At 35.7% G+C, this 12,932-nt stretch overlaps 1 protein-coding gene across 1 annotated transcript; it reads right to left on the bottom strand.

Moving 5' to 3' along the window:
* upk1a (uroplakin 1a) lies at window positions 1-9,990 on the bottom strand. The gene is made up of 7 exons (XM_022668680.2): window positions 9,835-9,990; window positions 7,999-8,199; window positions 6,643-6,717; window positions 5,665-5,772; window positions 2,338-2,514; window positions 1,133-1,216; window positions 1-811 (listed from the first exon to the last, which is right to left on the bottom strand). The coding sequence occupies exons 1-7, from the start codon at window positions 9,898-9,900 to the stop codon at window positions 764-766; spliced, it is 759 nt and encodes a 252-aa protein (XP_022524401.2). The 5' UTR covers window positions 9,901-9,990; the 3' UTR covers window positions 1-763.
* Window positions 9,991-12,932: the final 2,942 nt, after the last annotated feature.

The following is a 12,932-nucleotide window of genomic DNA, read 5'->3' as shown; positions in this document are numbered from 1 at the left end:
TGGCACTTCAGAGTGTGAGTTTATTTAATACTAATACAACAGTACAAATGCATGAGTATAACTGACAGAATACACTGGATTAGTTTAGAGAAAAAGCAGGACTAGCTCTGATTGATATAAAAGTAAATGTGCGATCATATCTTTAGCTGTAAAATCATCTGACAAAAAAGCCTTAAATATATATGATATGGCAGCTTGATTATTGGAGAGCATACTTAAGGCTATGTGACACATATATATCGTCACTGTTGTGCATGTCAATACCTGGTGATTTTATAAATAGTTTAAAGGCTTTGGTCACTTCTCATGACAAAGGATGGATGCTTGTTGGATTAACAAATAACAAATGTTAATACTGGTTTATATCAGTTGTCATAAAATGATTATATAAAGTGCCATATAGCCTTAATAATGATGCCTTACATTAAATCATTACTGTGTTATTAAAAGATTATTTTAAAAAAGGTTAAACATGTTGAATAGAAAAGGGTAGAATATTATATTGTTTGGTTACAAACCATAAAATAAAGCAAAATTTCATGTTTATCAAAACGCTAAACATTCAAAATATCACAAGCGCTCAGAACCTAAAAATCCATTCATACTGTATCTCATGAGCTGTACAGTCTGTGTTGCAGGAAAAGTCCCGTTATGAAGGCAGAGTGGGCAGAGGCAGAAGCAGCGGCGTTATTCCAAAACCATGTCAACAGTTCAATTCTAAATGAAATCCAGCTCCAGTTTAATTCATGGATCTTTAATCCCTTCAGCCCAGCTGTGTGAAGTACACCATGGCAATCAGCAGCATGAAGAACTGGGGGAACAAGAAGCACATTACAGACTTTATCAGACTTGAAAACATTTTAATATGTCCATCAGAATGCCTACGTTTATTTAAAGTACTTTAAATATATCTCCTACAATTTTTTTAATCTCTAAACACCTGTGTGACTTTATATACCAATATTAATTCACAATATTTTTTTATACATTAAATTAAATAGGCTGTTTTTAATACTGTGCCCTTAAATGACCATCTAGTACTGTGTTTCAACAGAACATTTAATACTGTATTGAACTGGAGAAACTAAAAAGATACTGTTACATTTTTGTCATGTGTGAACACAATACTTACCACAAACATTTGCACCGAGAAGCCGTACCAGCTCACTGCCCAAGTGTAACGACTGAGCACAGACTCAATGTGGGTGAAGCAACCCTGAAAAAACAAGAGCAGGTGTTTTATCAGTCATGGAGAGCATATTTTAATACTATATATTTTTTATTCCTGTTCCTGCGTCTAGCCACAAGAGGGCATAACAGTGCTTCCCTAATTGCCCTCTTAGAAGCTTCTCATATCAAAGGCTACTTATGGGTAGTGTACCTCCTGGTGAGAGATTGTTAACTACTAGACGTGCCTCTAATGCCCTAAAAATGTCTATAAATATCCCTATTGCCCTATAAAAAGCTATCAGGGGCAAATCTTGCGTAGTGTACCCCATGGTGAGAGATAACTGTTAACTGCTAGACGTGCCTCTAGTGCCCTTTGAATACCTCCGTTCCTGGGGGCGTAATAGTGCTTCCCTCACTGCTGCATAAAAAGTCTCTCAGAGGCGATTTTTGGGTAGTTTACCTCATGGTGAAAGATTGTTAACTGCTGTACAGGACTCTAATGTGCAATAAATGCCCCATTGACCCCTTAAAAGGCTCTCAGTGGCAACGTTTGGGTAGTGTACATCCTGGTGAGAGATTGTTGACTGCTAGACATGCCTCTAATGCCCTATAAAAATACTTTAAGAGTCTCCAGAAATGTTCCCATCAGATTGCAAAGACCTTCTTGGCCATCCTGTTTGCCAGATGTGTTGGCAATTATACATTTATAGGACCAGCTGGGATGCCAGCTTTAGCAAACTGTGAGTGTGCAGCAGAATCTAAAGACACAGCTACAGCAACATCTGTGGGTGAAAGGTGCTGCAGGATCCCACATGAAACCTGTATACCTCCATGCCCAACCGTCTCCATCTCATCTTATATCAAGGCTAGAGGCTCCAACAGGGTACTAGAGCCACTGTACAGTTTTCCCCAGTAAGCATATCCCTTTACTCTAATATTGTATCATCATTACATTGATTTACACATATAAAATTTCACTCTAATCCTACATCTCCTAGCTGTATGACCTTCTGGCTACAGTTTATTTAAGATTGAAATATGAAGCCTGTTATGAAACATGCAACAAGTGTTTCTGAAGACAGTGAAATGTAGCCTGTTGTTTTGAGGATAAATAGAGATGGTGACACACGTGGAACGCTGGCCGTTCTGCTGTATCAGAGCGTTTACCCGTGTGAACATGGTGCTGGTCTGGCCGATGATGCAGCCTTGAGAGTCGGCCACCTCGAAGCTGCTCAGACGCTTGCAGCAGTTGAGTGGCCATGGGTAAGTGGTGCCGTACAGCTGCCTGAAGGTGGAGTTATACTCAACCCAGTCCAGTGGGCTGTCTGTCCCACAGCATTCCACCTGGAGGCAGGAGAGGAGGAGCACTGCAGTTAAATGGTTGTATGGTTTTTATTTTGTGAAAAAGCTATATATTTAAATATAAGTGTACTTGAATTATATGCGAAACAATAATAATTATTTTTATATTTTTATCTGTTTAATCTGCATTCAATATACTTAAAAAAGTATATTTTATTTGGATGTGCTAATTTTGTACTTGTGATGTACTTAGTATTATTTTATAAAACTGTGCTTTTACAAAATGTAACTTTGGATCCTTATTTCTGCAATAAAACTGTATTTCAGTGAAATTTTCCAGCAAAACATTCATTTTGTGCTGCTCATGCTAATTAAAACTGTGCTGTTAAACCTTTTATGTGTTAAAACTCTATCAAAACTTTAGCAGTTACAGCTTAAGTTGTGTGTAGATTAAATAACTTTTGTAGGTTAAAAAGCTAATGCTTGCAGCATTGAGCTAATGCAATGTTAAATCTATATTTTAATCACACTTGAAATATGTTGAGTTGGACACACAAATATATACTTAATTGTATTAAATAGTGGCGAAAATAACATATGACTAGTGTACTCAGTATAAAACTAGTGCAAATATACCGTATATCATTTTAATTACGAACAAGAAGTAATTAAGTTAATTACTAGCTAATGAATAAATTAGTGGTTGCTAAATAACATAACATAAGTATAGACTTATTTTTAAATATACTTTTTTTTCCATAAGTGTTATTAGCTCAGTGTAAGAAACAAATTAAGAAATTGTCTTGCCAGTAATACCAACAAATTCACAAGTTCATAGATAATTCAAATAAATCATCTAATTTTTCAAATAAAAAAGAAAATGTTAAAAATTTGTCATTTGGACAGATATGTTTTAGCACAGTCACAGTGACGCACTTCAAGCCAGTTTAAGCCAGTTTAAACCTTATACTGAGATAAAAATGGCACAATCCGTTTGGAGAGTTATGTCATCTGCTGGTGTTGATCCACTGTGTTTTATTATCAAGTCTAAAGTCAGTGCAGTTTTGTTTTCCCACAAAATCTTACAGCACTTCATGCTTCCCTCTGATGACAACTTTTATGGAGATGCGGATTTCATTTTCCAGCAGGACTTGGTACACTGCCCACACTGAACATTGATTCATTAAAGATTACATAACTATCAATGGTTCAGCAATGCTTCATTTGATTGGCTTTGTTTATAATGCAGCACAGTTAACAGGTTAGTGTGACATTTCATTTTTTCCAGCATAAAAAAGCTAAAATAAAAACAATAAGAGATATATATGTTCCTTGAGCTACACAGCAAAAAAGGCAAGTGTTAAATTAACTCCCACAGAGTTGATTTTAACTCTTTTTCAGGGTTTATATAGCTCCACACTCTTTGGAGTTAAATCAACACCTTTAAAATAGTTAAACATTTAACACCTTGCCAGAGTGAAGAACAGAGTCTAAGGGGTTAAACTTAAGAAGAATAAACTTTTGCATTGAGAGAGATGATCAGAGCTCCTCTAATGTGGATGTGATCATTAACAGGGATGATAGAGATAGGAAGTAATAGAACATTAGATATAGAGGAGGGGCTTCAGGTCTCAAATTTTTCTCATAACTTCCCCAACTTTATTCCATGTTCTTTGATTGATTTATCAAATTGTGTTCTTGTCAAAAACGGCCTGATTTATTTTTGACCAGAAATAGAATAAGTAACAATTTTTAGCACATGAAATTTAAAAGAACTGTTCTCACCACTTGTTGATGAGTTTCTTTGATTTTACCAAATAAAAAAAAAACCTCTAGAATATAATCAAGAGGAAGATGGATGATCACAAGCCATCAAACCAAACTGAACTGCTAGATTTTTTGCACCAGGAGTGCAGACATAAAGTTATTCAAAAGCAGTGTGTAAGACTGGTGGAGGAGAACATGCCAAGATGCATGAAAACTGTGATTAAAAAACAGGGTTATTTCACCAAATATTGATTTCTGAACATTATGAATATAAACATGTTTTCTTTGCATTATTTGAGGTCTGAGGGCTCTGCATCGTTTTAATTTTTTCAGCCATTTCTCATTTTCTGTAAAGAAATGCTCTAAATGACAATATATATATTTTTTTAATTAGGGAGAAATCAGAGAAACTGATTTAGAAACTGAAGTGGTCTCTTATATCAGTGACTTTCTTACTGCAAGTAAAGGAGCCCAAGTGCTACTTCTTACATAGTAGATTTTTAGGGGGGCTGTTCACACTATTTTTAATTTGACTTTAATCTAACATTCATCTGAAGAGTTCAGACTCAAAAACGGAAGTGATAAAAAAAATGCACAAATTCCAATCTGGTTGTTCAGACAGTTGTATTGCTATATATTGGATATTTACAGTATCGTATTTTAAGTCTACATAAGACATTATCGAAATTGGAATTGAATATATCTGATTCCGTGTGTTTTTGTGTACACTGACAGACATCTGTGTCACATATGGTGGAAAAGATGGGATTGGGCCACATTTTTTACGTGCTGTGTAAATGTAGCTGTGTTAACACTACTTCTGAGTTAAAACTGACCCCACAGTGTGGAGGCTGTACCTCAGCTTGCCAAGCTCTCCCTGTGGGCTGTTTACAAGCTTCAATACTGTGCTCTATTACAGCCTTCAAGAAGGAAAACTAAATATCAGTATGAATTCTATGACACAACATAGTATCGAAAACACTTGATGAAACTTTATCCCACGTCAGTTTGTGCCCCGCTCTTGCCCTCTGTATTTCTGAATGTACGTCTTAGCGGTTTCAGTTTGCCACCTGTGCATCGGAAGTATGTTATCCGATCCGTTTCTTGCTTTAAGACAGAACAGGGTGGTACACTGAAAGCCCCCAGACTGGTTCACACAATGCCTGCCTGGAGTGCATGTAATGAAAAGGATGGGTCAGACATGCTGCGTCAAGTCTAGGTTGATCCAGAGGGTGTGTGTGTGTGTGTGTGTGTGTGTGTGTGTGTGTGGTAAGAAGCCAATCCCTTGTGGGTATGGCGCACAATACACTGAAACATGAGCTTTTATAAGAACAGGTGGATTGGAATGTGGCTTTTGGATGTGTTCAGTGGAAAGGCAGAGAATGATCTAGTAGAGATAATGTGTGTGTGTGTGTGTGTACTCACATCCTGCATCACTTTGTTCCATGTTTTAGTGATCTCCCGTCCTTTGGTACTGTCCTCTGCATAATACTGCAGCATCTGCTTCTTCACAACATTACTGTTACCCACCAACTACAACACACAGAAAAGAAACATTACAAATACAGATACAGTTTTCCTTGATTTTATCAAATTAAAAACCTTTGGAACATAATCAAGAGGAAGATGGATGATCACAAGTCATCAAACCAAGCTGAACTGCTTGAATTTTTGTACCAGGAGTGGAATAAAGTTATCCAAAAGCAGTGTGTAAGACTGGTGGAGGAGGACATGACAAGATGCATGGAAACTGTGATTAAAAACAGGGTTATTCCACCACATATTGATATCTGAACTCTTAAAACTGTATGAATATGAACTTTGCATTATTTGAGGTCTGAAAGCTCTGCGTCTTTTTTGTTATTTCAGCCATTTCTCATAATTAAAGCATGCCTAATTCTAGTTGTGAGCTTCTAGAGGGGTATAAAGCCCTCCAGTATTGAGCTGTGGAGCAGTGGAACTGTGTTCTCTGAAGATTGGCGCTCCATCCAATACTTTTGAGTTGATTTAATAAGTTAGGGATAAATAAGGTGAGGTATTGATCATATAACTAACCTATCTAATCCTGACTAACACTCACTAACACTTTTATTGCTGAATGCAGTCCATCAAATCCTCACAGCAATGTTTCAAAATCTAGTTGAAAGCCTTTTCTAGCAGTAGAGACAGTTTACTACTTTAGAAGACAAAAAAATCAGCCCACATTAGTGCACCATTTCAATGGAAATCGAACAAAAATCAAGTAAAATATGGAGAGAACAGCCTGACCGCAGAATACCTTCAAAATGGCACTAAACGCAAATAGAATCTCATATGACGTAAATATGTGCATATTTTTTAATAAAATATTAACACCGTTTAAAGTTCCAGAAACAGCTATTTTTGATTGCATAGTCTACTCACATAGTCTCTGTTGGTGGCAGCTGTGATGCAGGAGGCACACTCGAATATGAAGATGATAAACATTATGATCAGATACTGTTGGACAGAGGCAAAAAAAAAAAAAAGAAAAGTTAGTAATAAAAGAGTTTTGTATAAAGCTAAAACATGGGACAATGAGGCAATAACGTCCTCATGCAATACAAAATGTGCCCCGCCCTGCCGGACAGAGCTGTCAGCTTTCAAAACTTCCACATCAAACCTGTGAAAGCATGTGGTGTAAGCACTTTTATTAATTAACAAGATGTTAAAAAAAACAGTTAAAGCACAGCAATGGCAAGTTAAAAAATAATAATTACATTTTATAGTTTTATAGTCACCTATAGTCACGTTTACAGTCACCTATATTACCATAACTTGTTAATAGTAAAAAAAAAATGGATCATAGAAACTTATTCCACTTGTTTTATGGGGTGGTCTGAACAAATACTGCCTGAAAGGTCCAAATTATTATGTGGAATTATAGTTCATTAAAAACAATTTAATTTGTTTTTACTTTTTAACATCAAATAATTAAAAGTAACTATGTAACTTTTACTCAAAGTACATTTTAAATTGAGTACTTTTTTACTTTTACTCGAGTAGATTTTTAGATGGGTACTTTTACTTTTACTTGAGTAGAATTTTAGCACAGTAAAGGTACTTTTACTCAATTACAATTTTCTGTACTTTTTCCACCTCTGCAAATAACATTGAATAAACATATTTTTTTGGTTTAGGGTTGATGATGGGAAAACAATCTTAAAACAACCTTTAATTATCATTGCCTAAAAGACATCATAGGTTAATGATATAAATTCTTACACTGTATCAACATTCATATACAGGTTTTAAATTGAAAATCAAATTCCCATTAATGTTTTTAGACGGAAGGATCTTCCCACAAATAATAATATTAATATTTATATGCAGCTAGACCACAATACATGCTATAAGAATGGAATACAGACGAGAAATAGATACTTAATGTAAATAAAGTTTAATACAAATCACACATATTAAACTATAATGTTGAATCATCAATGTTGAACATATGCACAAATGAATGTGTTAGCAATGAAAAAATCAATTCAACATTCTTTTGCTATCTGGGTACTTATGTAACAGGTAGGTGGATCGGACCACAAAGAGGTAGTGATTTAACAGCATTGATAGCTTTGGAATGTATAAAAATGAAGTACAATAATATTAAACACATGTAATTTTTTTTTTTTTTGGCCAAGTTGTATGAGATATAAGTTACGAGATTTGAGATATGCACCTTACATACTGTCTTTTGAATAATCTAGAATACCTTTGCAGTCTGTTATAGACACTCACCGACAGCATAAGTGATCGCCTCTGTTTCCGAGCAGCATAGATGCCAAAGATGCAGGTGCAGAAATAGGCAAAGCCAGTGAAGATGGCTATCCAGGCTCCAGCAAAGATATCATCCTTTCCTGACACTCCAGATATTGGGTAGAGCTTATATCCATCCACTGCCACCCAGATAGCCAGAGCAAATAACGCCAGTCCAGCTGCCTGGAGAGAGAAAAGACCATAGTGTTATGTTGTGGACTGTTTTTTGGGGTCCTTGGACAGGTCTAGGAACCTTTTGGTGGATTTAAATATAAAAAGACCTTTTAAAATAGTTATTTCATTTATTAAAGGGAGAGAGAGAGAGAGAGAGCACTCAGTCAGAAACTTCACTCCTTCATTTCTTTATTTTTACTATGAGGGACAGATCTACTGAGCTCTGAATTTCACCTTCTGAAGTCTCCATTGCTTCACCACCCGCTCACGTTCAGTAAAACTGAGCTGGATCCTCTTTTAGAGGCTGTACGTGTAACGTAAGTACGTAAAGACGCGTGACGTAGCCAGAAGAACTCCTGCAAAAAGTGTGAAAAGCTGAAAAAAAAGCTGAATCTAATTTTACCACTAACCACAACCAGACCTGATTACTTCTACATTACCTGTAGAATCAAGAGATCACTTAAATAGAACCTGTCTGACAACATGAAGCAGCTAAAAGATCTCAAAAAGATCCCCGATCTGAAGAAATTTAAAAACAGATGAGAAAACAAAGTCATTAATCTTTCATCAGTCTGGAAAAGGTTACAAATTCATTTATAAAGCTTTGGGACTCCAGTGTACCATAGTGAGAGCTATTATTCACAAATGAAGATAACATGGAAGAGTGGTGAACCTTCCCAGGAGTGACCAGCAGATCGAAATTACCTCAAAAGGGCATGGACAACTCATCCAGGAGGTCACAAAGGAACCCAGAACAACATTTAAAGAACTGCAGGTCCCACTCGCCTCAGTTAAGATCAGTGTTAATGATTCAATAATAAGAAAGAGACTGGGTGAAAACGTTAAACATGGTGGTGGTAGTGTGATGGTCTGGAGCTGCTTTGCTGCTTCAGGCTCTGGACAACTTGCTGTAATAGATAAAAGCAGGAATTCTGCTGTTTACCAGACCATCCTGAAGGAGAATATCTGGCCATCTGTTTGTGACCTCAAGCTCAGGAGTACTTGGGTTCTGCAGCAGGACAATGACCCAAAGCACACAAACAAGTCCACCTCTGAATTGCACATAAAAGAATTGATAACTCGTGGCCAGTGATCAGTAAAGCTTGAGTGTAGTTGTTGCCGCCAAGGGTGGCACAATCAAGTTATTAGGTTTAGGGAGCAAAACACTTTTTTCACATATGGTTAGATTGATTTGGATTTTTTTTTTCCTTTAATAAGTAAAATTATAATGTTCACATTAACATGCTATAAGCTTATTTTGCTAACTAAGAACAACAAACATATTAGTATTAGTAGCAGTACTAGTAGCAGTGTATAAAAGTAAAAAATAAAAATAAAAATAAAAAAATTATGTACATTTATTACACAGGATTATTATGGATTATGGACATACCCTGGAAAAAATAATTATTTTGTGCCACACCCACATGTTATCAATGTTTGGGTTCTCAGACTTTGGTTTAGGCTTGTTCCTTAATAATTTTGATAAAAATGTATTATTCAGAGAGAATTAAAAAGTTATTTAATGAGTTTTTATTTATAATTAAATTAAGTAAAAACTAGAAAACATAATGAATCATAATTGGATTACAAGTGAAATGTTAACTACACACATATCTAATTAATAACAAAAATGAGACTTACAGCAGCAAATGCATTGCACAGAATGACAATGATCATCAGCCAGGTCAGGCCTCCTCTACTCGCCATGGCGGCAGTGTGTCCGTGGTGCTGCTGTCGTGGTGAAACCCGTCCTGAACAGAGACTGAATGATGGCTGGGGCTGATATTCAGCAGTAGTGGTAAAGAGAGATGGGATGGGATTGGGAGAGGCTTGTTTACACCATCAGTTATTCCGTGTGAAACAGGAGGGGAATAAAGTGAGCAAACCTGTTCTGCCCCTATCTTCAAGCAAAATAGCAGTTTTGGCTTCACTCTGAATCAGAGCTCATACTTGCTGCTTTAACTCACACTGTGAAACTATTTATTAGTATAAAATATCTGCCTTATGAACAATATTCACTAAATATTCATTTTCACTAAATTACCAATTGAAAAGGTATTCCTTGTAATATTCTTTAGGGAGAATAATTAAACACAGCTCTGGAAAAAATTAAGAGATTTTGCTGATTTTGCTATTAATAGGTTTATGTTTAAGTAAAATTAACATTGTTGTTTTATTCTATAAACTACAAACAACATTTCTCGCAAATTCTAAATAAAATATTGTCATTTAGAGCATTTATTTGCATAAAATGAGAAATGTCTGAAACAACAAAAAATGATGCAGAGCTTTCAGACCTCTAATAATGCAAAGAAAACAAGTTCGTATTTTCAAAGGGGTTCTTCACATCTTCTGTTCATTTCTAAATAACTTTTGTAAAGCTTAAAGGCCCTATAGTTAAAGAAAGGGAAGAACACTTATGTAAATATGTATTGGTATTTATAAAACCTAAACTCCTCATAGAAACATTTAAAAGTACCTTTTTTAATAGAACAATTTCAGTAGTTTATTTCTAAATTGCTAATATATACTAAATGGCAAAAGTCATGAGATAGCAATATGTAAAATGATCATGAAGTGTTACCTCAGGGGATTGCTTAGATAGATAGATAGATAGATACTTTATTGCTTGGGAATGCCCACACCTGTATAAGTTGTGAGGTGTTATCTTGAACACCGGTCATAGTACTCATGGCAAGAGCAGGTCTACATGACTTATATTTATTCCTCTGACATAAATTCATTTATTACGGTTCTTGAAGAAACATTTCAGGACTAGATGAGTTTTAAAGATCCATTCACTGAAAGATTCCTCAAGCGAGTGGTGCTCAAAGTCATCCAAAGAGTGAGACATTGCTAAAATTAACAGATTTATCAGCTCTGAAAGGAGTCTGCACCACAATGCACAAATTAAAACTACTTTTCTACATTCTAGGTGCACTTACATGTTCTCACTAGACAGATCTCCAAAACTTACAAACTGTCACTTTAGGAGTTCGCTTTCTGCAGGTGATTTCTGACCTTTTTCCCAAATGGTGTAACTAAGAAACAATTTAGCCAGTTTGTACTGTTTTGCATGTACTTACCAATTTATAATAAAAAGTCATGAAGCACATTTTAGTCAATTTATATTGTAATAAACCATTACTGTTATAAAAACAACCCCTTTTGTTCAAAATACACATTATACAGGTCTAAATCATATCTTTTCATCTTAAAATATATAAATTAATCACTTTTTGAATGGATGATTTTTTTTGTTTTACAATGCAGGTATGGCTAGGGTGTAACTAAATCTCAGAAATACAATGAAAGTGGGTGTAGAATTATGACAGGGAGCAGATTCACCTGACACAAGACCGTTAAACAGGAGCACACCTGTTCCCTGACGAGTCACAGCCTGCCCCGCCCGAACTAACTGCTCAACAGGTGCTTCCAGTACACCACAGGTACATCTGAGCTCTATACTGAGATTACAGGACTATATAAGCCCTGCTACTACATGCTTTCACACACACACACACACACACACACTGTTCAAAAGCAGTTGTTATATTATATATTAGTTTTCATATCATATCAACACCTGTTAATTTATCCAATAGTAAAAAATACATTTTAAACCAGCAACAGGTTCAGGTGCTGCTGCTTATACAACTTGCTGCCACAAGGTGGCGATGTGGTGATACAATTTTGCAACCCAAGGCATCTAAAACCAGAAAGTTGCCCATATAATTTTCCTCATATATAAGCCTGTGATGTTATACTTTGTATTTTTAATATACATGGGCAAAAGTGTTGGGACACCTGTTTAATTATTGTTTCTTCTGAACTAAAGGGTATTAAAAAGAGTTTATCCTGCTTTTGTTGGAGTAACTGTCTAGGAACTGGCAACAAGCTGTGTGTGTAGTTGGGTTTAATGTATGGTAGCTGCATGAATTTATTAGAAGGGGTTATTGCTTATTATAATATATTGTATTATATTATATTATATTATATTATATTATATTATATTATATTATATTATATTATATTATCCAGGTATGTAGTCAGTGTGAGGAGAATAAAGCAGAGGGAGCGAGTAGAGTGTAAATAGAGACATTTAGCTACTGAAGTAACTTCACTAAATTAACACTAAACCACTAAAAATGCTAATAATTACCACTAGCGCCTCTAAAGACTAATTCCTATTAGCTAGCACTTCTATTGCATTTCTTGTGTTTTTTTATCAATGAGCGAACAGTGTTTCTTTTCTGATGCTGATGGAAATATAGCTAAAATACAACAGTGCTGGTCTTAACGTAGCAGCTCCTACTAGAGCTTAGATCGGGCCCAAAAAATCTGACCCAACCAAGCCCGAGCCCGTGCACGTTCTGCCCGAGCCCGACCCAACCCGAACCATAAACTGGTTGTCATTATGAGCCCGAGCCCGATCCATGAACTGGCTGTTTTCGGGCTGATTGAATGAGCGAAATAAGATTAGAATTATGTTTATTAACACTGTAACATAGCAGCATAGAACAATTATTTAATTAAAATGATTTTAAGAACAGCTACACACAGTGCTGCAAGTCAAACGCGGAGGAGTTCACGTGTGCCCAGAGCTACGTGATTATAACATTTTTCACTATAGTTAAATTTTATTTTCTTTTTCGGTAACACTTTATAATACTGTTCCATAGTTAATAGGTAACTAAGCAGGAACTAAGCAGGAACTAATTAATAGTGCTGCATTAACA

Source organism: Astyanax mexicanus, chromosome 1, assembly GCF_023375975.1.
Source record: "Astyanax mexicanus isolate ESR-SI-001 chromosome 1, AstMex3_surface, whole genome shotgun sequence".
NCBI classification, from domain to species: domain Eukaryota; kingdom Metazoa; phylum Chordata; class Actinopteri; order Characiformes; family Acestrorhamphidae; genus Astyanax; species Astyanax mexicanus.
The sequence above is the reverse complement of the archived record's forward strand: the minus strand, read 5'-3'. Positions and strand labels throughout refer to the sequence as shown.

Bases quoted from the DNA above. Each gene is read 5' to 3' on its own strand.
- upk1a (XM_022668680.2), bottom strand. From the start codon at position 9,900: ATGGCGAGTAGAGGAGGCCTGACCTGGCTGATGATCATTGTCATTCTG. The intron at 5,773-6,642 runs GTGAGTAGACTA...TGTGTGTTGTAG, and splicing joins CTGCCACCAACAGAGACTAT to TTGGTGGGTAACAGTAATGT. The intron at 1,217-2,337 runs GTAAACGCTCTG...TTGTTTTTTCAG, and splicing joins CCAGCACCATGTTCACACGG to GGTTGCTTCACCCACATTGA.